The sequence below is a fragment of the Vanacampus margaritifer genome, chromosome 1 (genome assembly GCF_051991255.1).
Source record: "Vanacampus margaritifer isolate UIUO_Vmar chromosome 1, RoL_Vmar_1.0, whole genome shotgun sequence".
Taxonomy (NCBI): domain Eukaryota; kingdom Metazoa; phylum Chordata; class Actinopteri; order Syngnathiformes; family Syngnathidae; genus Vanacampus; species Vanacampus margaritifer.
The window spans coordinates 8,971,172-8,992,615 of record NC_135432.1 but is presented as its reverse complement, the minus strand read 5'-3'; the positions used below and the strand labels follow the sequence as shown (position 1 = coordinate 8,992,615).

The 21,444-nt window shown below is 39.1% G+C and overlaps 2 protein-coding genes across 6 annotated transcripts; one reads left to right on the top strand and one right to left on the bottom strand.

Annotated features, from left to right (window-relative positions):
- Nucleotides 1-385: 385 nt before the first annotated feature.
- Nucleotides 386-13,783, bottom strand: dnajc5aa (DnaJ (Hsp40) homolog, subfamily C, member 5aa). Of its 5 annotated transcripts, none has more exons than XM_077569703.1 (5): nucleotides 13,625-13,783; nucleotides 5,715-5,843; nucleotides 4,518-4,731; nucleotides 4,268-4,439; nucleotides 386-2,076 (listed from the first exon to the last, which is right to left on the bottom strand). In XM_077569703.1, the coding sequence occupies exons 2-5, from the start codon at nucleotides 5,822-5,824 to the stop codon at nucleotides 1,949-1,951; spliced, it is 624 nt and encodes a 207-aa protein (XP_077425829.1). In that variant the 5' UTR covers nucleotides 5,825-5,843; nucleotides 13,625-13,783; the 3' UTR covers nucleotides 386-1,948. The 5 variants fall into 5 exon arrangements, with proteins under 5 accessions (XP_077425829.1, XP_077425828.1, XP_077425832.1 ...); XM_077569702.1 differs by lacking the exon at nucleotides 13,625-13,783 and adding an exon at nucleotides 10,201-10,380; XM_077569706.1 differs by lacking the exon at nucleotides 13,625-13,783 and adding an exon at nucleotides 10,201-10,379 and having other exon boundaries at nucleotides 386-2,083.
- Nucleotides 13,268-20,339, top strand: LOC144054516 (glucose-induced degradation protein 8-B homolog). Its single transcript, XM_077569701.1, has 5 exons — nucleotides 13,268-13,484; nucleotides 13,808-13,935; nucleotides 14,037-14,233; nucleotides 14,843-15,040; nucleotides 17,451-20,339. The coding sequence occupies exons 2-5, from the start codon at nucleotides 13,815-13,817 to the stop codon at nucleotides 17,622-17,624; spliced, it is 690 nt and encodes a 229-aa protein (XP_077425827.1). The 5' UTR covers nucleotides 13,268-13,484; nucleotides 13,808-13,814; the 3' UTR covers nucleotides 17,625-20,339.
- Nucleotides 20,340-21,444: the final 1,105 nt, after the last annotated feature.

Below are 21,444 nucleotides of genomic sequence, written 5' to 3'. Positions count from 1 at the left end.
CTGTGACCTGTCCTGGCTTTGACGCCTTTCAATCTCTGTACTCTGGCACACTTATCAAGTTAAAACCTTCTTCTACCTATTAAGAGAAAAAAAGTTCCACATGTGTAGTCCATCTTTCTGGCATCCAGTAAATAGTTCAACTGAGAACATGCAATCTTCTGGTTGTTACTGTTCGTATAATATTGCGAGCATTAAAGATAAAAGAACCGGGCAGGGGTTCATTCGGAACCTTACATTTATAAATGATTACAAATGAATTTACCTAGTGGTGGTGACATTCTTGTTTGTGTCCCTATAGGACAGCATTATACTGCCCACTGGTGGCTAAGGTGGGCACATCAAGTGAGTTTTATATGCAGCATGCACAAAAAGACAAAAGAATGAATTGCATCCAAATGTTTAGGAACATTTATTCACCAACAGCAAACTGAGTTCAATGATCCACACGTTTTCTTCCAGACACACGATAATAACCATGCTACAACATAAAGGTTTCTTGTACTTGACTGTTTGGAGGCCGCCTGTATGTACAACCAACCTGAAGCCCGTTAAACGTCTCCTCGCACATTTGAATAGTTACTTACATACAATACAACACTGCACCAGTTAAAATGATTTCCCACCACAAAGTATGACATAAATTAACCTCCCTTCGTATCAGAAAACCATTCGACTATAGTTGCACTCAATACTGTCTTCTTTTGCTGGAATCATCTCCCGATCATGGATTTGTTGTATTTTTTAATTTTTTTTTATGTTTCTTTGAGTGCATTCAACTTACAACATGTACAGTAGCATCTTGAGAAATCTCAATGAAAAAGCCATGGGACGGGCACATCGACAGTATGTTTCATCAACAGGAAACTTCATACCAAACATCCATACTGTTAATAGCAGAGGGTGGACAGTCACACGCAGCTTGTAAACCATCGAAAGACGTGACGAGCCGAGTGGCGAATCCAAAAACATAGCGGCGGGGATTTGCAAATGTGTGGCCAGGCATGCAAATCCAAATGATGAGGTGCGCCAAAATCAGACTATGGCAGAAAGGCCAGATCGCTGAACATATTACGTGACAGCTGTGCAGGGTCAAACAATTTATATATATATATATAAAATATACATATATATATATATATATATATATATATATATATATATATATACATATATACATATATATATATATTTTCACGATTCAATCGATTATTAAAATAATTGCAGCCCTAAAAACAAGTAAACAATAATTACAGATATCACACTTCTAAACACATGGACTCTCAAAAAAAAAAGAAAGAAAAAAAAGGAAATTAACACTTTTGCGGTCATCGTACTTCCCGCGCAACATGATGGTGATGTGATGTTCTTTACAACACGTGACCGTATCTTCAATGTTTCGTTCAAAAAAAGAAACATGTCTGCCGATATGACAACATTCCTCTCAGGCGTGGATGACTAAAATTGACAGAACATCCCGTACGCTGTGAAGTCACGTTCAAATAAATTCACGTCAGCAGGCGCGCTTTTCCCGCCGCTTGCCAAGCGGGGGCCTCACCGCTCTGGCGCTGCACGCCGTACTCATGTGGACATATTGCACGGAAGAGTCCAAATGTGGCCAAAAAGGAAAGATGCTGCATGCTACACAATAACGCACAATTCGGGATTGGAGGGACAAGGTGGGGGCGAAATAGAAAATAAATGAAAATAGAATAATTTCTTGTCATACTCTAGGTAAATAAATAAGAGGACAGGGGGACGGGGACAGTGGGTGTAAGGGACGAGTAGTTCCTTTGATGGACCATGCTGACTAGTCCCTGTCCTCTGCATGGACCTTCCTTGTGAAGGGTGGATTCTTTCCCGTCACGGAGGTGGCGCAGGGGAGCAGGTGGGACCGAGGCGAGGAGGGACGGACGGACGGATGGACGGGCAGGAGGACGGGTTGGGCCGCTTAGTTGAAGCCGGTGTCGGTGTGGTAGGAGTAGTGGCCGTCCGACGTCAGCTGGGTGGTCTCTGTCGCTGAGGGCTGCAGCATGATGGGCTCGCCTCCCGCCTCTACTGGAGACACACCAACAGGCGCTTTACGCTAAGGGTTATTACAGTTCAGGAAAAAATAACACATCACTCAAACTAAAATTGAACCAAACATATTCGTTAACAAAATGAAATAAAAACAAGAGTAACCATATTTTACTTAAAAAAAAAAAATCAACTTAAAGGGGAAATCAACCTCCCAAAAAGAATCTTGACAATAATATGTTCTATGCAGCCACACTAGTCTAAATACGGTATTCTGGTTAATATTCTGTTAGAGGAATATGAGTTAAGCAGCAAAATCCAGCAGTTTTTATCAATATCAGAAGGCGGCCATTTTGCCACACTGTCGCGTGAAAATGACATCACAGTTGCTCAGCTCTCAAATAACAACCAATCACAGCTCAGTTTCAGAAAACAGGTGAGCTGTGATTGGTCGTTACTTGAGCCCTGAGCAACTGTGATGTAATTTTCACTCGACAAGTGGCAAAATAGCCGCCTTCTGATATTGATAAAAACGTCTGGATTTTGCTGTTTAACTCATATTCCACTAACTTAATATTGATCAGAATGTCATGTTCAGTCTAATGAGGACACATATAGCACATTATTGCCAAGAAATGTTTAAGCTTGACTTCCCCTTTAAGCAAACTATAATTACAGTGAAAATCTCCTAAATTTTTATTAATTTCATACATGAACTTGATTGTGATCTTTTTTTTTAAAACCATGTACTAAAACTAATGCTAAAAATAATACAAACTAAACTAAGATGAAGCATTTGGGGAAAAAATGAGAATGATACTAATAAACGTATAACTAAAAGAAATATAAAAAAAATAATAAACTAACAACTAATACATAAAATTAACAAATCCAATCTCATAAACTAACTGAATTCGAAAAACAAAAGTCAAAATGAAATAAAAAATAAGTATAATGAATAATCCCAAACTATTAAAACCATGCTAGGGATTCTAGTCAATCCCCGTTCAACATGGCAAAAAACATCCAGACCTCAGTGATGCCAGGAACATGTTACTCTAATATGGTCATTTATTTTTAACGAAAATATTGCCTCAGTACCTCTGTTCCAAAATCCCGTGACAGTATCAAAGGAGAACTGTGAGTCTCCCCACAAGTGTAGTTACACCCCCCCCCCCCCCTCCCCGGCATAATAGAATGGGCTGGTCTGAGAAGTGAACACTGCCCTCTGCTGTCAACTTTGTGTGAGTGACTCTGGGAGCTGATAAAGTCAGGATGTTTGTTGCAGCATTCATTCTTTTGATTGTTTTCAAGATTTGTGATAGCAGAAGCAGAGCGAGTGGCCCTCAAAATTCAATTTTTGTTGTTACAATTTGAAAGAAACTCAACAGAAAATGCTTGCTTGTGTTCTTACATATCGTGTTTACATTGTCAGTTAAAAATGGAAAGATTAAACTGAACATTATTTACATTGTCAGTTTAAAGACACTCAACTAAACTTTTTTTATATATATATATATAGTTGTTTGTTACTTTGAATTCGGACAATAGCTGTTACATTCATTAATAGTAATAAATTCAATGCATTTTGATCATATTGTCTGTTCAATTACAGTAAGTGTGTTTATCCTTAACAATCCTTGCATTTGATTTCCTACTATACGTAATTTTCCCCCCATATTATACATTTTTTGACAATGCTGCAATAATACTGTACTGTGGTCTTAAAACTGAAGATATCTATACAGTGGGATTTTGATATTGTTGCATCCCTAGTAACTAGTTGTCTCACGTGTTACTATTTTTATACCGATAATTAGATTAAAGTTACTTATCCTAGTCACTGTGCGTTACTATTGCTGTGAGAATGACTCATGGACCCCAGATATTCGCATTAATTGATGCTCATAATAATTGCCATACTTTTTTTTTTTTATCCCAAAAAGAAACAGGAATAAGCGAGGCATTGGGTCACAAAAAAAAAAGCAAATAAATCAGAGATCGGTTGGGCTTGAGTTCACTCACTGTATATTGTAAAAACTAAAAAAGTTAACTAAAATGCATATAATTACAACAACAAAATAATAATAATAATAAATTGATTGGGTCAACAACAAAAAAAAAGTCGGTGTTGGGTGAGGCTTTAGTTGACTGTATACTATAAAAAGTTGTGTGCGAAAAATCCTCTTTCCAAAGCGCAGCTTTCCGTAACCTAACGGCTAAAAAGTCGCAGCGCCCAGGTAGTTCTCACCTCTCTCGTCAGATTGCAGCTGAGCCTCCAGGTCCTCCGGGGACACGTAAAAATCCTGCTCCTGGCCCTCCCGAGGCCGAGGTTTACATCTTCCGCAGCAGCAGTTGCAGCAGCAGCACAGGCAGCAACAGAAGTAGCAGCCGGTGGCCAGGCCGCAGAACACAAACAGCGCCTGCAAGAAAGCAGCGCTTTGATGACAAAGAAAATGCCAGAAAATGACAAAAAATGCATCCTTCACATCCCATCTTACCTTCGCCCACCAGCTGGAGAGGACAAAGTACGTGTTGACGTTCTCCTCTCCGAACTGCTCGGCCACGTACAGGCCCAGCGAGCCGTATTTGTCGTAAATGTTGCGCTTGGTGGGGTCATTGAGGATGGCGTGGGCGTTGTTGATCTCCTTGAATTTGTCCGCTGCTTCGGGATTTTCAGGATTCTTGTCAGGGTGGAATTTCAAAGCCAGTTTCCTGCGTGGAACGCAAACAGGCAATGATAGCACAGCACAATCTTTTTTCTTCTTTTCTTTCTTCAACTAAAAATGCTTTGCACTGGTTTGGGGGTACTTGGCTCCAAAAATATTTCACAGAGGATACGTCACTGATAGAAGGTTGAAGACCACTTATTACATTATTGGTACTTTTTGTATTAAGTTATTGTGACTTGGTGACACAGTATTTGTATTTATGTGGCCTCTCTAACTATTTGCAAATAAAAAAATATAACTGAAAATAAATGAGAATTAATTTAAATAGAAATAAAGATTTGTGCACATAAAAACTGTTATCAACAAGTGTCCTCCTATCTGATCATGGTAAAGATCTGTTCTGAAAAAGAAATAATTAAGTGAATTTTAAATAAAGTTTAAGTGATTGACAGGTGAAAAGCCTATTAGAAGAAAATGTATTTTTTGAACTTATATTTTTCTGCAATGTTTATATATACTGTACTTTTTAAAAATATATATTTTAAAATCTGCACTGCATGCACTGCATTAAATGACATCCACCTTACTGTTGTTGCTGTCATTAAGATAGCGTCAGTCAGCTAAGTAGTGCACCGGAGGTACTGTCAAAACGGAATAGATTTCAAAATAAGAGCACAAACAGGAAGTGCAGTGTGAACTGCTTTCATCTTGCTTGCCTGTTTAACAGCGTTTGATAAATCTGCCTTGTGAAGGCTCAAATGTTTCATCTCATGCCTATTGCTCCCTATTTTTACCAAATTGATCTATATGTTCTCATACTTGTTCAAATATACACTGGTTGTGATCTTGTAAATTGGATTTTTGATCAAATGCAATGATATCGTTGGAAGTAATGAACTAATAAGGTTAAAATTAGATATCTTCATTAAAACATGAAGTAGAGTGGGCAGGTCTTAACCCTGAAACTCCTGGACTGAATTATTTGAAAAATGATCTAATTGTGTGTGTGTGTGTCTTTGTTCTGACCTGTAGGAGCGCTTGATGTCATCATTGGTGGCAATCTTTTCCACTCCCAGCACGTGGTAGAGAGACTCACCAGCGGTGGACAAAGAGCGCTGCCTCTGATGCTCAGCCATGATGTCTCACGTCCACAAGCTGGACACAAACATACAACTAACTATATTATGTACTGTATGTATAGTCAGCACATGGGCATCCATCCATCCATTTGCTACACCACTTCCCAGTAGGGTTGCGTGTGAGCCGGGTCCTGTCCCAGCAGACTTGAGGCCAAAGGGGCGGGGTACACCCTGGACTGGCCGCAGGGTCCAATCGACCAGTGAGACCCAATCTCTGGACCACTAGCGATGATCAGGTGTGTCATTTCAAATTAGACTGTCCTCATAAATTAAGTGGCGTAAAGTTTTTTGTCTACAAGGCAACTAGGAGAGCCAACCTTACGACGTGAATAGATTTTTTTTTTAACTTTTTTTTTCTTTCTCAAAGGAAGAATATGAAACCTGAAAGGAGTGCCATCCAAAATATTATGACATTACTGGATGACGCCATTCGGCATTTACAGTTGTGCTCATAAATTGATGTACCCTAGTGGTATGTTTATATATCCATAAATAAAAGTAAAAGTAAATACAAAAATAAAAAACAAGATTCAAAAAATAAATATAAAAGTAAATGTCAAAATAAATACAAAAATAAATATATAAATAGAATTAAATATTAATCAAAAAATAAAAACACTCTGCTCTCACATTTATTTATTTCATGCTCCAGACGCTCTGCCAGGAAGAAATGTTATTTATTGATTGATATTTAATTATATTTATTTTTGTATTTATTTTTATTTATTTTAATCACGTTTTTTTTTTTATATTTTTTTTTTTTACTTTTATTTATGCATATATGTATTTTTTGTTATTTTTTATTTCCATTTATATTTATTTTTTGGGATTTATATTTAAAAAAAAAAAATTTGTATCCTTTTTTTATTTTCATTTTTAGTCACTTATTTATTTTTAATTTTGGCAGTTTTGGTCCTCCTTAAGTGCAGTCCGCCCCATCAAAATTCCAGCTTGGCTCAGCATTACCCTGCTGCTGAGATCGTGAAACTAAATTTATAGTCAACTAAAAATTGACTAAATAAAAACAGGATAAGGTTGACTAACTATGATAAAAACTAACAAGCGTGATTGAAACTAGACTAAAACGGAGACTAAATTTAAAAATGGCGGATAAAATTAACACTAGCGTACAGAATATTCGGAGGCTGACCTTTTTTCTGGAATTCCGTAAATCTCGGGATTCCCACGGGATTGGAGTCAATTTTGGGACAGTACGGTAGGATAAAAAGTTGGCAGGAGTGGGATTATCAATAGGAGAAAAAAAGACAGAGATGCACAGCCATTGGTATTTTTCTTTCCATAAGCGTACACAGCTTTTTGAGCTAACATGCGCGTGTAGTACACACTCATGTTAGCTTAAAGAACTACACCACCCACAAGGCAATGGTGCTTCCGGTTGCACTAAATAGTGACAGCGAGATGGGACAGGACGGGAAATCTTTTTCACCGGGAACGAGACGGGACAAGATTGTATTTATTTTTTTAACTGATCCAAGACTGGGATGGGAAAGGATTTTTTCCACGTGAGTTGGATGGAAATCCACTGCCGTGTGCTCAAATTGGGTCCTCGAGAGCCTCTATCCAGCCTGTTTTCCATGTTTCCCTCCTGCAGCACAGCTGAATCTAATGATCAGCTAATCAGCAACCTTTGCAGAAGCCTGATAACAATCCTGATCATAAATCAGGTGTGTTAGTGGAGAGAAACATGGAAAACAGGCCGGATATGGGCTCGCGAGGACCCAACTTGAGCACCCCTGCTCTAATGTCATTATTTTGATACGTAATCGGCTTTAACCTGTTTTTCAGGGAACCAGATGCCATTGATATTTGCATTTTTAATGTTCTTTACACACGGCCTCATAGAATTTAGGAAAAGGAATTTCGAATTGTGTGTTTATTTAACAATATAATAAAAGCCACCAAAAGCACGTTACAACAGCTGCGCCAAAACTTAAACATGGTTTCACCGGGTCTAAAGTCTAGTCCACGTTCGGTCACCAAAATGTCGGCTGCGCCGGAGGAGTGTAATCGAAAACACCTTTGGTCCGTGACGCAGCACAGTCTGACAAAATGAATTGAGATGTACCTGTCCATGAAAATAGGGCCCAGAATGTCCAAATTTGTAATCATTTCACACTTCCAAAAGTAGACACATTCAATGTGTCCACTGTACACGACTACACAGCTATGTGGTACAGCCAATGACGATACATTATTTAATATAGTCTACCGCCACTAGTAGACTTGTAATCCCTCCACAACTGCTAATTACAATGAGTTGTAATCCCTCAGCAGGTGGTCAAGGATAGATACAACCACCAGCGAGTGCACTTGATTGAACAAATGGCTCCGAAAAAAACCCAAAACAGAATAAGCAAGCTTTGAATAGTTGAGTGACAAAAAATTTACTTTTTTTTTTTTTTAATCAATAACACGTCTTGTTCTCTTGTTGTGTATTGTTAAATATACAATACAATAATAAATAATGACAGTTTTGTTAACAGAATGACACATTACAAGATGGTAGCGCATACGTCCGCCAAAAAGAGACCCCTCCACTTGGCTGACGTACACGCTACCGTATTAATTTGTTTACAGTTCTTGGAATGTATTGTGCGTGGCGGCGTATTGTATTTTCTCTTCTAGACAATTCATGAATTTGCTGATAACTACATTTAATGATAGCGTGGAGCTGGTTTAGCATAGCTGTGGCTGAGCTTTAGCATCAGGCTCAGCGCTACACCGGGGTTAGCGGTTAGCAGGCGCTATAGCCCTGACAGTAGTAATAGTCCCGCTCAAACCCATAACTCACTCGGGCTTTTGAGGATGGTTGCACGTATAGCGAATGTGATTTTTTTTCTGTAAGGGTTCATTCAAGGTTGTAAAAGGTTGCAAAGACATTTGCTGCATTTTATTGTTGCAAACTGTTTTTCCCGTGACCATTACATTTTTAACATTTCTTTGCGACAAGAAAAAAAAACTCTAGACTCTACCTTGCAAGTAAATGCAACTGATGTAGATTTTTTTTAGGCTGATGCTGATTATGATATTTGACAGAATCAAATTTAGATAACCAATTAAGTGTCTGACTAATTAGGAAAAACATATAGCCTAATGAATAAAATACCTTCATTTATGATCCTTTAACGGTTACAAAATAAAAATATGAATTACATGCAGAATTTTAAACAAAGGTAATAATATGTATTCATACATACAATACAGTGTTAACTCGCTACTTCGAAGTTCGGTTATTGCAGATTAATTTGTGGCCATTTGTGACATTTGTAACCCTGTTTCTTTTGTCGTCGTCATCCTTGTGCTGCCGGGGTGTGAAATGGGGAGGCTTGGAATGTATCACCAGTGAAAAGGGAGAGAACACTGTGTAGCCTAAATGATACATGATGAAGCCTAAACATCAAATTCATCTTTAGTAGCTCTCAAAGACTTGTAGACAAGACTGTGCAGATGATTAAACAGTTGCTTTGTTGCGTTTTCCTGCCTTTGGCCTCCAACAGTCACCTGACCCGGAAGCACTTGTTTAACCAGGTGCAGAAGTTGGTTGTGGATAACCCCTCTTAACCAATAATAAAATTCTGTCTGGTGAAAATGCTGAATGGCGAGTAACTTTGGGAAACCACAAGCAACAAGTTCACGTCAAGTCAAACAAAATTCACACTCATGTTCACACCAAAATAAAATGTCAGTTCTATAGTGCAGTGGTCCCCAACCACCGGCCAGTGGGCGATTTTACATTGTGCAAATAGACCTTCTTTTTTTTTTTTCTTCATTTAGTAATGAAGCAGATTCACTACAAAAGGCGTCCAATTTAGCGAGATGAAATGGTGCTGCAGCAATGGCAGCAGCTGGCCCTGTTCTGCCTTGCGCTGCTCCGCCAAGCTCTGCAGAGTCAAAGGGGGCAAGTGCTGGATTTATGACACGCTCCTGCGGTGCATTTCTCACGCTAATACACACTCGCATCGGAGCACGCTTCACTTGTTCCAACGGCCTCCTGATCGGCGTTAACTTCAACATGACGACGGATTACGAAAAATAAGCAGTCATCTCTCGATGCGGATTGAACAGGCCGCATTCAAGCAGCTTTGTCAAGACAACAGAAACGCGACAGATTGCGATCGAAATGTCAACCAGCAGGATTAGAGGCCGTGAAAAACGTTGCAAGAAGCAATAATCTCCGCGCATCATCATCATCGTCACCATCATCATCATCAGCAGCAGCAGCATCCATGTTGGCTCGGCTCATCCCGGCCTGCTGAGGATGCGAGGCACGGCCGTTCATTTTTGCGAAGGGCGCGCGCCGTCGTGCGTAGGCGAAAGCAAAGCAGCCGAGACGCGAGGAATGGAAGACTTACCTTCCACGAGAGCAAAGTACGAGACGAACAACGAGCGGCGGCCGGGGAGCGACGACGGAAGGACGGACGGCGTCGCGTGACTAGGGCTGCATCTCTCCGCGGAGCCTTTTCAGTGACTGTGTGTGGCTCCAACCTCCCACCAACCATGGACAGCTGCAGCAGGACGTTGGCCCCGCCCCCGCACGTTGGCCAACGTAACGTGCGCGCTCACGCGAACCGATGCGGGAGGCGGGGGCGCGCGCGCAAGAGACGTGACTTGTCGACCAGCAGTTAAGTAGAGTAGTATTTTATGCAACTTGACTGTCTTGATAAAGCACTTAAAAAAATAAATAATAAAATTGAAAATCGACCGTGAATTTTCACCCACGTTTTTAATGCTGTTTAATTATGTTTTATTTCATTGTTCATATTTTATTACCTTTTTTAAACTACAAACCAAACGGAGCAGCTCCCAAATTCGTTGTATACCTGTTGTACAATGACAATAGAGGCATTCTATTCTATCGAATTATGCTTCTATTCCTAAATAAATAAATAAATAATAGCTGAGTTTAAAAAAATATATCAGTTGCACATGATAAAAATGCGTTTAACTAACTGTCATTGTTTACATTTAAATCATGCGCAACTGAAAATTAAGTAAGCAATTTTTTCTGTGAAAAATAATCTATCCATTTTCTATACATGCATGTGTAAATAAATAATTAAAACTATATATATACACACACACATCAAGCTGCTTGAGCCCTTCTGTTAGACACCTGTTGTTCCAACAGAGGCTTATTGGTGGTCTCTAGTTGAATAAAAAGTTGAGGTGAAGTTTTTCAGAGGCTGAAGGGACAAGTAGCCTTATGCTCATTTTCACATTTAACTCAATAATTACATGGGTTTATGTATGTAATAGATATATAGTAGGACTAACAGATATAAAGTAATCAGGATTAATATTTTGAGTTTAAAGAAATATTGTAGTTATGACTTCAGCGATACTAAAATTCTAAAAAGTAATTTTTAATGCTAGATTACATTTCACTGTATTTATTCGTAATTGATTGGCATTCATACTGAAACGTATATGTTATTAATTGCTCCTGCTCAAAAAGGTCTCAGTACCCTAAATGACCTCCAGAAGGCAAGGGAGCTGAATGACTTTTATTTAAGATTCGAAACCCAGGACTTCTCCTCTAAATGTGGGGAGGTCCTGAGCTCCATTTCAGTGAATGAGCAGGACTCAAGGCTGGTGATTCATCCCCATGACGTCCAATCTGCTTTTAGGTCTGTCTGCACAAAAAAGGCCTCAGGACCGGATGGGATATCTGCCCTTCTGCTAAAATCCTGTGCAGAGGAGCTCACAGCAGCATGGCAGCCCATCTTCCAGAGATCTGTGGACTCACACTCCATTCCCAGTCTCTGGAAAAAATCAGTAATCACCCTGGTTCCTAAAAAACAATGTCCTGTGGTCAATAATGACTTCAGGCCTGTGGCTCTAACTTCCATTGTTATGAAGTGTTTCGAGAGGCTGATGGTGACTCGGCTCAGGAGGGAGGTGGATGCACACTTAGACTCCCTTCAGTTTGCCTACGAGCGGGGTCGCGGCACTGACGATGCTATCAACAGCAATACACATCTGGTCAGCAAACATCTGGACGTCCCTAAAGCTTATGCACGTGTGTTGTTCGTTGACTTTAGCTCAGCGTTCAACACAATGCAGCCGCACCTGCTTTTGGGTAAACTGATGGAGATGAATGTGAACCTGTACATCTCGAGGTGGTATCACTCCTTCCTGACACAGCGCACACAGCAAGTCAGGGTCAACAGCTCCCTCTCGGAACCCAGATTGATAAGCACAGGCGCCCCACAGGGCTGCGTCAGCTCCCCGGTCCTCTTCACGTTGTACACAAATGATTGTGTGACATCACACCCAGAGAACTTTATCATTAAGTTCTCTGATGACACAGCTATCGTCAACTTGCTGCAGGCCGGCGGTAGCCCACTGGACTATTTCTCAGAAATAGAGAAATTTGTCCAGTGGTGTGACCGGAATCATCTTGTGCTCAATGTGGGGAAGACAGAGGAGGTGATATTTGATACAAAAACTGTTGGTGACCACAGGCCAGTCGTCATTAAAAACAACCACATCAGCCAGGTGGGTTCATACAGGTATCTGGGGGTCCACATCGACAACACACTCAGCTGGAGGGTACATGTTGGAAGTCTCTGCTCCAAACTCCAACAGCGTCTCTATTTCCTACGCAGACTGAGGGTCTATGGAGTGGAGCAGAGGATCATGCTGTTGTTCTACCAGGCTGCATTGGAAAGTATCATCAGATACGGCATTGCGGCCTGATACGGCAACCTGACAGTGCAGTCAAGGTCACAGATTGCCGGTCTGGTGCAGACTGCCATGAAGATCATGGGGGTCAGGAATCATCCTTCCCTACAGGTGCTTTATGAGCGGTCCGTCACCAGACTGGCACAGAAAATTATTACTGACCCGACTCACATTCTGCATCATGACTTCCAGCTACTGCCTTCCGGCAGGAGATTCAGGGCCCCCAGAACCAGGCTGAACCGCTACAAGAACTCATTCCTGCCGACATCCATCAAACTGCTTAACAACCGACATTAACCCAGTGCAATTAGATATATGGTGCAATGTTGTGTGTGTGTAATATATGCAACTGTGCTGTACATACTCATGTGTATATATATATATATATATATATATATATATAGGAGTGTGTGTGTGTATATGGGTGTGTGCAGTCCTCATGTATGTACTTCTCTACACATGTACACTTCTGTGAAGACTTCTGGGAAGTCTTCTACTTATTGCTGCACTTCTTATTTATTTAATTTTAATTTTATCTCTTTCTATTCTGTTGTTTTCTCTTTACTGTAAACTGCAGATGGACGGAGTCCAGGAAAAAATTCCCCACGGGGAAAATAAAAGTATATCGTATCGTATCATAATTCAATTATTGTTGCATGTGTTTAGGCACAAACATCATTTTTTCACCCTACAAAGCCACACATTGCCCTGCCTCGGCAACGGTGACGTCATCGTGTCCACCAATGGCTGAGCGCGTATGAATGACGTAGATTGCTATCGCGAGGATATCACTTTAGCTTGTCTTAGCAGGCCGGCGAAAGCTTCATTGGCGCCGCTGTTGAATTTTACAAATGTTCTACTCTCGGACAAACTAATCGGACTACGTATCGCTACTTGATATTTCCCTCTCGTCTACAAGAAAGGAGAGAAATACCGGAGCTCGCGCTGGACGGTAGGTTCGCGGCTAGCAGCGAGCTAACTAGCCGGGGCTGTCTGTTGCCTGCCTGGCTTGAGCAAATTGGGAAATGGGTTTGTTTTGGGATCTGTCGCGGGACGTTTAGATCAGTTCAGATCTCGAAAGCGTTCACAAACCTTTAAAACTCGTTTTCTCTCGTCATCATTGCACATTTGCTATTTTTCTCCCCTTCTCGCATTCAGCACGTCGCATGTTTCCCCACCGCTGTCCGCTTCGTGTTGCTGTAGGAACTTGAAGCCGCCAAACCGTGTCAGTCTTGCTCTCGTCTCCCCTGTTTGAGCATTTTCGCTCTCTTGCAGGCTTCCAATGATGAGTTATGCTGAAAAGCCTGAAGACATCACAAAAGACGAGTGGATGGACAAACTGAACAACGTGCACATTCAAAGATCGGACATGAACCGGCTCATTATGAACTACCTGGTGACCGGTGAGGCACCTCAAAACATGTTGGAGGAGGAAAACGCAAACCAAACATGAACAATATGTTTAAATAATGCATGTGTGCGAATGTTCTTTCTTGTGTTCAAGAGGGATTCAAAGAGGCAGCGGAGAAGTTCCGGATGGAGTCTGGCATCGAGCCCAGTGTGGACTTGGACTCACTGGATGAAAGGATAAAGATCCGAGAGATGATCCTGAAGGGACAGATCCAGGAAGCCATCGCACTCATCAACAGCCTGCACCCGGAGCTGCTGGACACCAACCGATATTTGTACTTTCACTTGCAGGTACATTTGCATGCCACACAATGTACACCTTCATTAACTCTCATTCACTGCCATTAACGGCTATGGACGTCAAAAAATTCATTTGAACTATTTCTTTTAGTTTAAAGTTTTTCCCCCATTTTTGTTAACAAGAGTACGAAAACCTAGATTTTTTTTTTATTGTACATTTAGAACAGATCTAAAATTTGTGATTAATTGTGTGTTAATTAGTGAAGTCATACGATTAATTAATTATTTTTTTCTTTTAAAAAAAAAGAAAACATATAAAAAATTAAAAATAAAATTACTTTTTTTTTTATGAAAGAAGATTATTTAAAATTAGGGGCGTCATTTTTTTCCGTAATTAATCGCATTACTTCACTAGTTAACTCAGAATTATTCACAAATGTTATATCTGTTCTAAATTTATTTATTTTTTCTAGGTTTTCATACCCTTGTTAACAAAAGTGGGAAAAAAATGTTTAACTAATAGAAATGGTTCAAATGAATTTTTGACGTCTATAGCCATTAATGGGGCTGAATAATTCTGAAAAATAATCTTAAGTAATCAAATTGCTTTTTTTTGGAAAGGCCTCATTTCATCACTCATTTGTCATTTCCCTGGCGCAGCAGCAACATTTGATTGAGCTCATCCGGCTAAGGGAGACTGAGTCAGCGCTGGAGTTTGCCCAGACGCAGCTGGCCGAGCAGGGGGAGGAGAGCCGCGAGTGTCTGACGGAGATGGAGAGAACGCTCGCCCTCTTGGCTTTCGACAACCCCGAAGAGTCGCCCTTTGGAGACCTGCTCAACATGATGCAGCGGCAAAAGGTACTCGCAATGGCCACCATTCACCAAAAATGCTGCTTTGACCTACAACATTTATGCATGACCAGATTTATATCTTACTTAACATTATAGGGCTGGACGATGAACAAAATCTCCAGTTTCTGATTATCCTGTTCTATAAAAAAGAATAGGCTTATGACATTATTCAAATAAAGTTTTGCTTTTTGGTAGGTATTCTACGACGACGTATTAGGGCCACGTATAAATATATATTTTTAAGAGGGCGGCGGGGGCAATATTCAGAGAAAAAAACTCGCCACTTTGTATCGTCGTAAACGTTTGCAATGTTATAAAGTGGCAGATTTGCGAGAGAGAAACTCAGAAACTTACGAGAAATGCACGTCGCCTAGCTATAGTCTAATCATGTAAGGATTCGTTGGTGGTTAATGGGACACTGTTTATAAAACGAAAAGGCAGGATGGAGACGGATTCTTAAATTAAAACTTTACTCGTCATTCACCGCAGCCAGAGCGGCGACACTTCCTGATCCCTTATCAGCTGACTAACACTAACCAATCAGAAGCTAGCATACTTTAGGTAAATGCATGTGAATGACGGAGAGCAGCAGGTTCGACACATCAACTTAGATACTTGTACAAAAAAAATACCAAAATGTATGAACGTGTAAATAATAATTCTGGAAACATAAATGTACAAGTAAATATACATTTTAACAAATTAACTTAGATGCTTGATCGTGCGGGTGTGAACCTTCGCAAAGTGAGGCGTCTTTGTTGCTGGCCAGTGGCCGTGCACAACGCTTCAAAGAGCCAATGCTTAACATGATATGGTTCATCTCTGCTAAAGCAATTACTATCTCCTTGTTTGGAAACCCGATCAAAAAGTATTGGCACAAAAAGTCGAGTAGTACGTTACGTGTAGTTCTCGTAATTTTCTGAGTTTTGTTCTTGCAAATCTGCCAATTTATAAAGTCACAAATTTGTAATTTATATGGGTTTTTTTTTTCAGAAAATTGCCCTCGCCCTCTACAAAAAAATATTTATACGTGGCTCTAATACGCCGTCGTACTGTTTTATTCTGGGCTGATACTGATTATTAATAGTCAAGGAGTCCAATAACTAGTATTTGGAGTCGATTTTCATTTTCAGTAATATTGGTGTAAAAAAAAAAAAAACCTCAAGTATTTTTTTGACAAAACAGACATTTTCATTTCAAAATTCTCACAAAAAGTTCTAACTTTCACTCATTTTTTTTGTTTTAATGTCAAACAAAAACCAAACTGTAGAATTGTTTTGAAATAAAACATCTGTTTTCTGTGTTTGGTCAGCAAACTGAGCCATGATTGGTCGTTACCTACTTTCTCAGCACAGGTGATGCCATCTTCAGTTGACGGCAAGTGGAAAAAATAGTTTTTAAAGGTATTAATTGTACATGAAAAATAATGACGTTATCAAACTCTTTCTGGACAAAATAACTTTTGTCCAAACTTCTTACTACTGAAAATGGCTCAATGAGTCAAGTATCCCTTTAAACACAATCTTTAATAATGTTTTAGAAAAAATTCAATAAGGCACAATTTAATCAACAAATGAACAGAAATGTTGCCTTTGAAATTAATAAGTAACAAAAAAATATTATCGCGGAACATAAACATTAATTAATAAAAGGCAATGCTTCTGTACAACATTAACTTGCTCCCTGAAACTGTAAACACGGTTGCATCCTGCATAAATTTATACTTTTGGCAAGGAAAATGCCATCAGGCTTTCAGGATCGGTTCGCCGTTATAAGTGCAAATAAAAGCCACAAATGTGATGGGAGGAAATTAGGTTTAATTCATTTAGCCCTTACCTTAGCCAAAATTGACATTTACGCGTATGTCGCATGTACTTCCAGGTTGCAAATCGGAAGTGATTGCTGATTGTATGGCTGGTGAACAAACTCGAAAGCAGAACGATTGCGATAACTGCCTAAATGTCTTGAATGCTGACTTGAACCTTCTCAGCCACCGTATCTTGAACGTGTCACGTGTCAGTCGAAAACATGTCACATGAGGTCCGTTTGCTTCCAATTGAGATCGAAGGGTGGCTGTGATTTTACATTTCATCCGGTAAGTTGATTAAAAAAATAGACATGAGGGGAAACTCAAAGTGAACAAACCCGATGTTGGAGGTTCAATTCCGAGTCCGTCCCTTTTCAAGTGGCTTCCACTTCTTGTCATCTTCACTCAACAATATCCACTCCCATTTATCCTCTTCACTTAAGCGTAGCGTTTTTTGTTTGTTTTTTTGTCAAGAAAGTTACAAAAAATACAAAAATGTGATTGTTCCACAACAACACAAACATCCAAATAATGACCGACACTGACGAAGAAAGTGATGGTTGATACGAGTGCACGGAAAGGGTTCGAGAATTGTGTGTTGCTGCACAGGTGTGGAGCGAGGTGAACCAAGCGGTGCTGGACCACGAAAACAGGGAGTCCACTCCCAAATTGGCCAAACTCCTCAAGTTACTGCTGTGGGCGCAGAACGAGTTGGACCAGAAGAAGGTCAAATACCCCAAAATGACTGACCTGAGTACGGGAACCATTGAGGACCCCAAGTGAAGCCATCCGGAAAACTTTGACGGATTTTACCGCCCCCTTAATTTATGATCGAACCGCGCGGCTGTTGCAGCTGGATAGTGCGCTAAGCTAGATTTGGTTGACATTTCATGGCTGAGCTTGATCATCGTGACTCGCTTGCATTCAAACGGCACCATCAAAGTTACCCTGGCGATATACTGTACAGTGGTGCCTTGAGATAAGAGTGACCCAGCACAAGTTTTTCAAGATACAACCTGACGCTTGGCTGTTTTTTTTTTTGAAGGGATCTGTTTAGAACTGTGAGAAATGGCCATGGTGGATCTCTTATACTCTGCTGCCACCTGCTGGCCGTTTTTTGTAATTACTACCATTGCTTCACCCGTTCTCTGCAGTGCAGAGGCTGCATCAAAGCCTTCTGTATGCTCTAGAATATATTTTTAAAAACGTATAAATACGTCTTTGGGACACTTAAAACGTTTAAAGGAACATATTCATACGTTTTGGGGAGCAAATGAGTTAAATAAATTGCATTTGATTTGAAAATGTGATTCTGGTCTTGACCTGGTTTCCAGGGTAACATGTTGCTTTTTGTGCAAACTAGTCACGGCTATGCTCAACCAGAATTCCCAAAACTAGCTTACCCTGCTATCTAGATTTGTGCCACGAGTCTATACTGTATGTAAAAAAAAAAAATGCTCCATTCGTTTTTCATGTCATTGAGGAGAGATGAGACTGTAAATTGCTGTACTATTTACAAAGTAACATTTAAATACCGACGCTGGGTTTTTAGACTGTTTTAGTCAACAAATACAAGTTGCTATTTTATACATTTGCGTTTCTCAAAGGCCTTGAGTCTCTAGTATTTATTGTGTCAATTGTCTGCTTTGCCGGAAAGCGATTTGGGTGCGGGTGAAAGCGGGATGAGCAAAGAAATGAGGCAAAACTGTGAAGGGTTAAATCAGGGACGTTTACTACCAGTCATCAAACAATTTCACGTGTTCATAAATGTCCGCATCCATGTGGACATTTTGACAACCTCAACTGACTCATGACACTGTACAAACTTGAGTGGGAAATTTTCCTAAAGAGGCAACATTTGTCCCCCCACATCAAGATGTTCATGTTGTGCATGAAGAAAATAAAAAACATAACAAGGGTTCCACCAAACAAACCTCTTTTCAACTAAGCTGTAGACTGATATTAATTTGTAGTACTTCAAATAGTTGCACACTTCAGAATGGGTTCATGGTTAATGGCGTTCATCTTGTCTTCTAGTTGATGGTTTTTCTGTTTTACAGGGTTTCTGTGGGTCCTTTAAAAAGCATTAAAGGCCTTACATAGCATTAAATTTGATTTTGAGAGGCGTTAAAAATGGAAATACTTGTTCATGCTTTATTTTACATAGTGTTGTGCAAAGGAGTCACTATAACACAATATAGCAATAATAAATGTGATTTAAAAAAACGTATGTATTTGTGGGGACTGGTGACTAGTTGTAATATATAATGAACAAAATGGCATCCACTAGTTTCAAAATAACAATTTTGCAATTTGAAAAGAAAAATCTTCTGTTCCTGTCACCGACGTCCAACATGAAACACTAATGCCACCTAGTGGCAGAAAATTACCTCAACACAAATCTATTAATGTTTCACACTGTATGAATGACTGTAAAATTACTGTATCAAAGAACTAAAAGATACCACATTAACAATATTTGTCCACTTTTATATTTTATTGTACATTTAGATACTGTTACAATTAAAAGCTAGTTAGCTATGAAAATCATGCGATAAAGATTAAAAATTGTAATTGACTAACAGCCCTAATATAGAGAACAGCATATGTGTGTGCAGTACGGCATTAAATTGATTTTAAGTTGCATTAAATTAGGTTTGATGATACCTGCAGAAACCCTGTTATAAGACGATAAAGTTTGTATTTACCTTTTTACTAGTTTCGCCATTCGAAACTAGACAAAAAGGTAAACACAAACCTTATTTTTGTATTATAATATTTTTTAAAGAACAAACTAAGCATGTGTTCATTTCCACAGCAATGCACTCTTTACCATGCAAATGTATTTTCTATTTTTGAAGTGGGCTGGTTGGAACGTCCAATTTCAGAATGTCACTTAAGTGGTCGTCGGGGCACTTTTTAGTTGACAACATTTACTTTTATGGAAAAAATGCATTTAGTGTGCTTTCTTGCAAAAAAAAAAACCTGCTTAATATATAGATGAGCAAAGACATTTCAGACTGAGTCCGTACGCGTGTGTGAAATTATAATATAATCAAAATGTATTTATAAATATATTAAGTATAACAGAATATACATCCTTAGTGAATCATTGTTTTAAGTGTGTTTTTGTTGAATGTGATCACGGAGAGTTGCAACATGTGACTTATCGTCATCCGTAACATTTCCAATCTGTCCATCTTTTTTTTAATTTGTTTTATTTAAACTATTTTCACTTTAAACTGCATGCAAGTGTCTTTTATTCACAGCAGGAAGGGTACTTGTGCTTGTCTGTTTTGGTTTGTTTTACTTTTTCTTTTTTTAAGGAAGCCAAACTTGCTGCTAGTGGTCCATCCGTTAAGTTGTGTCCACCACGTGTTGTCTTCTTTCCAGAGACTTGCTGGGACATTTGGGAGACATCGAGTGCTTGTGTCCTGTTTATTAATCCACATTTTTAAGAGCAGATTTGCAAATAAACATAACTTTTGTGAAACGTTTCTTTTTCTTGTCTTGAGTTTTTCTTTGTATTTTGTCCCGTTTTAATAATAGTCGTAATATAAATAAATCAATTAGCAATGTGACAAGATTTTTGTCAAAGTGCTGAGTTTGGATAGATTGTCGATTAAGTACTAAGAGATCCCTTTGGGGTGATTAGGGCGTAAAGAACGATGAATGATGGAAAATCTGGTCAAACGGCTTCCGACAATAAAGGGCATTACGACTGTTTAGAGAACCATTAAGAATGTTTTGAGAATGTTTAGGAATTCTGCGACCTTCACTAGCGTCACAAACATTCATCCCTCAGTGGGGTATTGGCTTTACTATTGAGTATCAGAAAATTTGAGAATTTGGGCAATTTCAGGTCAAACAAGGGTACTAACTTGATACTTAGTTTTGGTGGATTGATCAAACGCAACGTGAGTACATTGTTATATACTTTAAGTACAACTGAACTCTCTCTTTACATTGTTACGGGAAATACCAAACCTTATGGTCGTGATTACCTGTAGATTACAGTAAACGGTTGAATTCCAGTTTTGTTTTTTAACTGTCAGATACGGTAGCATATTGCATTCACTGAAGGAAAAAAAGACTCCTGTTTTTGTGACTTAATTTTTGGGGGAAGCTTTGTTCTTTTTTTGTGTATATATTTTTCTGTTTTACTGCATTTTTTTTCTGTCATAAAAATATCCGAAAAACATTAGGGAAAATTACTCATAAAAACTGAAAAAAATATTCAGAAAAAGAGTGGAAAAAAAATATTTAAAAAAAAAACAGAAACAAATATTAATTAGTATTTTTAAAATAATAATAATCCCCCCTTTTTTTTCCTGAATATTTTTTTCTCTGTTTTTCAGAGTAATTTTTCCTTCTGTTTTCCTGGGGGGGTGGGGGATTATGACAAAAAAAAATATTCTGAAAACATTTTTTTTATATATATATATTCAGAAAAACACAAGATTAGAAAACTATAGAAAAAAACAAAGCTCCCCCCCAAAAATTGTCAGAAAAACTGGAGATTTTAATATTCACGTGTGCTGTCCTGAAAAACCATAAAGTTGAGTTGAGTATTGTTTATCCGCGCTGCACTTGTTCTTCTTGC

Excerpts from the sequence above, each read along its gene's own strand:
- LOC144054516 (XM_077569701.1), top strand. The coding sequence starts at position 13,815 with ATGATGAGTTATGCTGAAAAGCCTGAAGACATCACAAAAGACGAGTGG. Across the intron at positions 14,234-14,842 it reads ATTTGTACTTTCACTTGCAG|CAGCAACATTTGATTGAGCT; the intron begins GTACATTTGCAT and ends TCCCTGGCGCAG. Across the intron at positions 15,041-17,450 it reads ACATGATGCAGCGGCAAAAG|GTGTGGAGCGAGGTGAACCA; the intron begins GTACTCGCAATG and ends GTTGCTGCACAG.
- dnajc5aa (XM_077569703.1), bottom strand. The coding sequence starts at position 5,824 with ATGGCTGAGCATCAGAGGCAGCGCTCTTTGTCCACCGCTGGTGAGTCT. Across the intron at positions 4,440-4,517 it reads TCTCCAGCTGGTGGGCGAAG|GCGCTGTTTGTGTTCTGCGG; the intron begins GTAAGATGGGAT and ends GCTTTCTTGCAG. Across the intron at positions 2,077-4,267 it reads GCTGCAATCTGACGAGAGAG|CGCCTGTTGGTGTGTCTCCA; the intron begins GTGAGAACTACC and ends CTTAGCGTAAAG.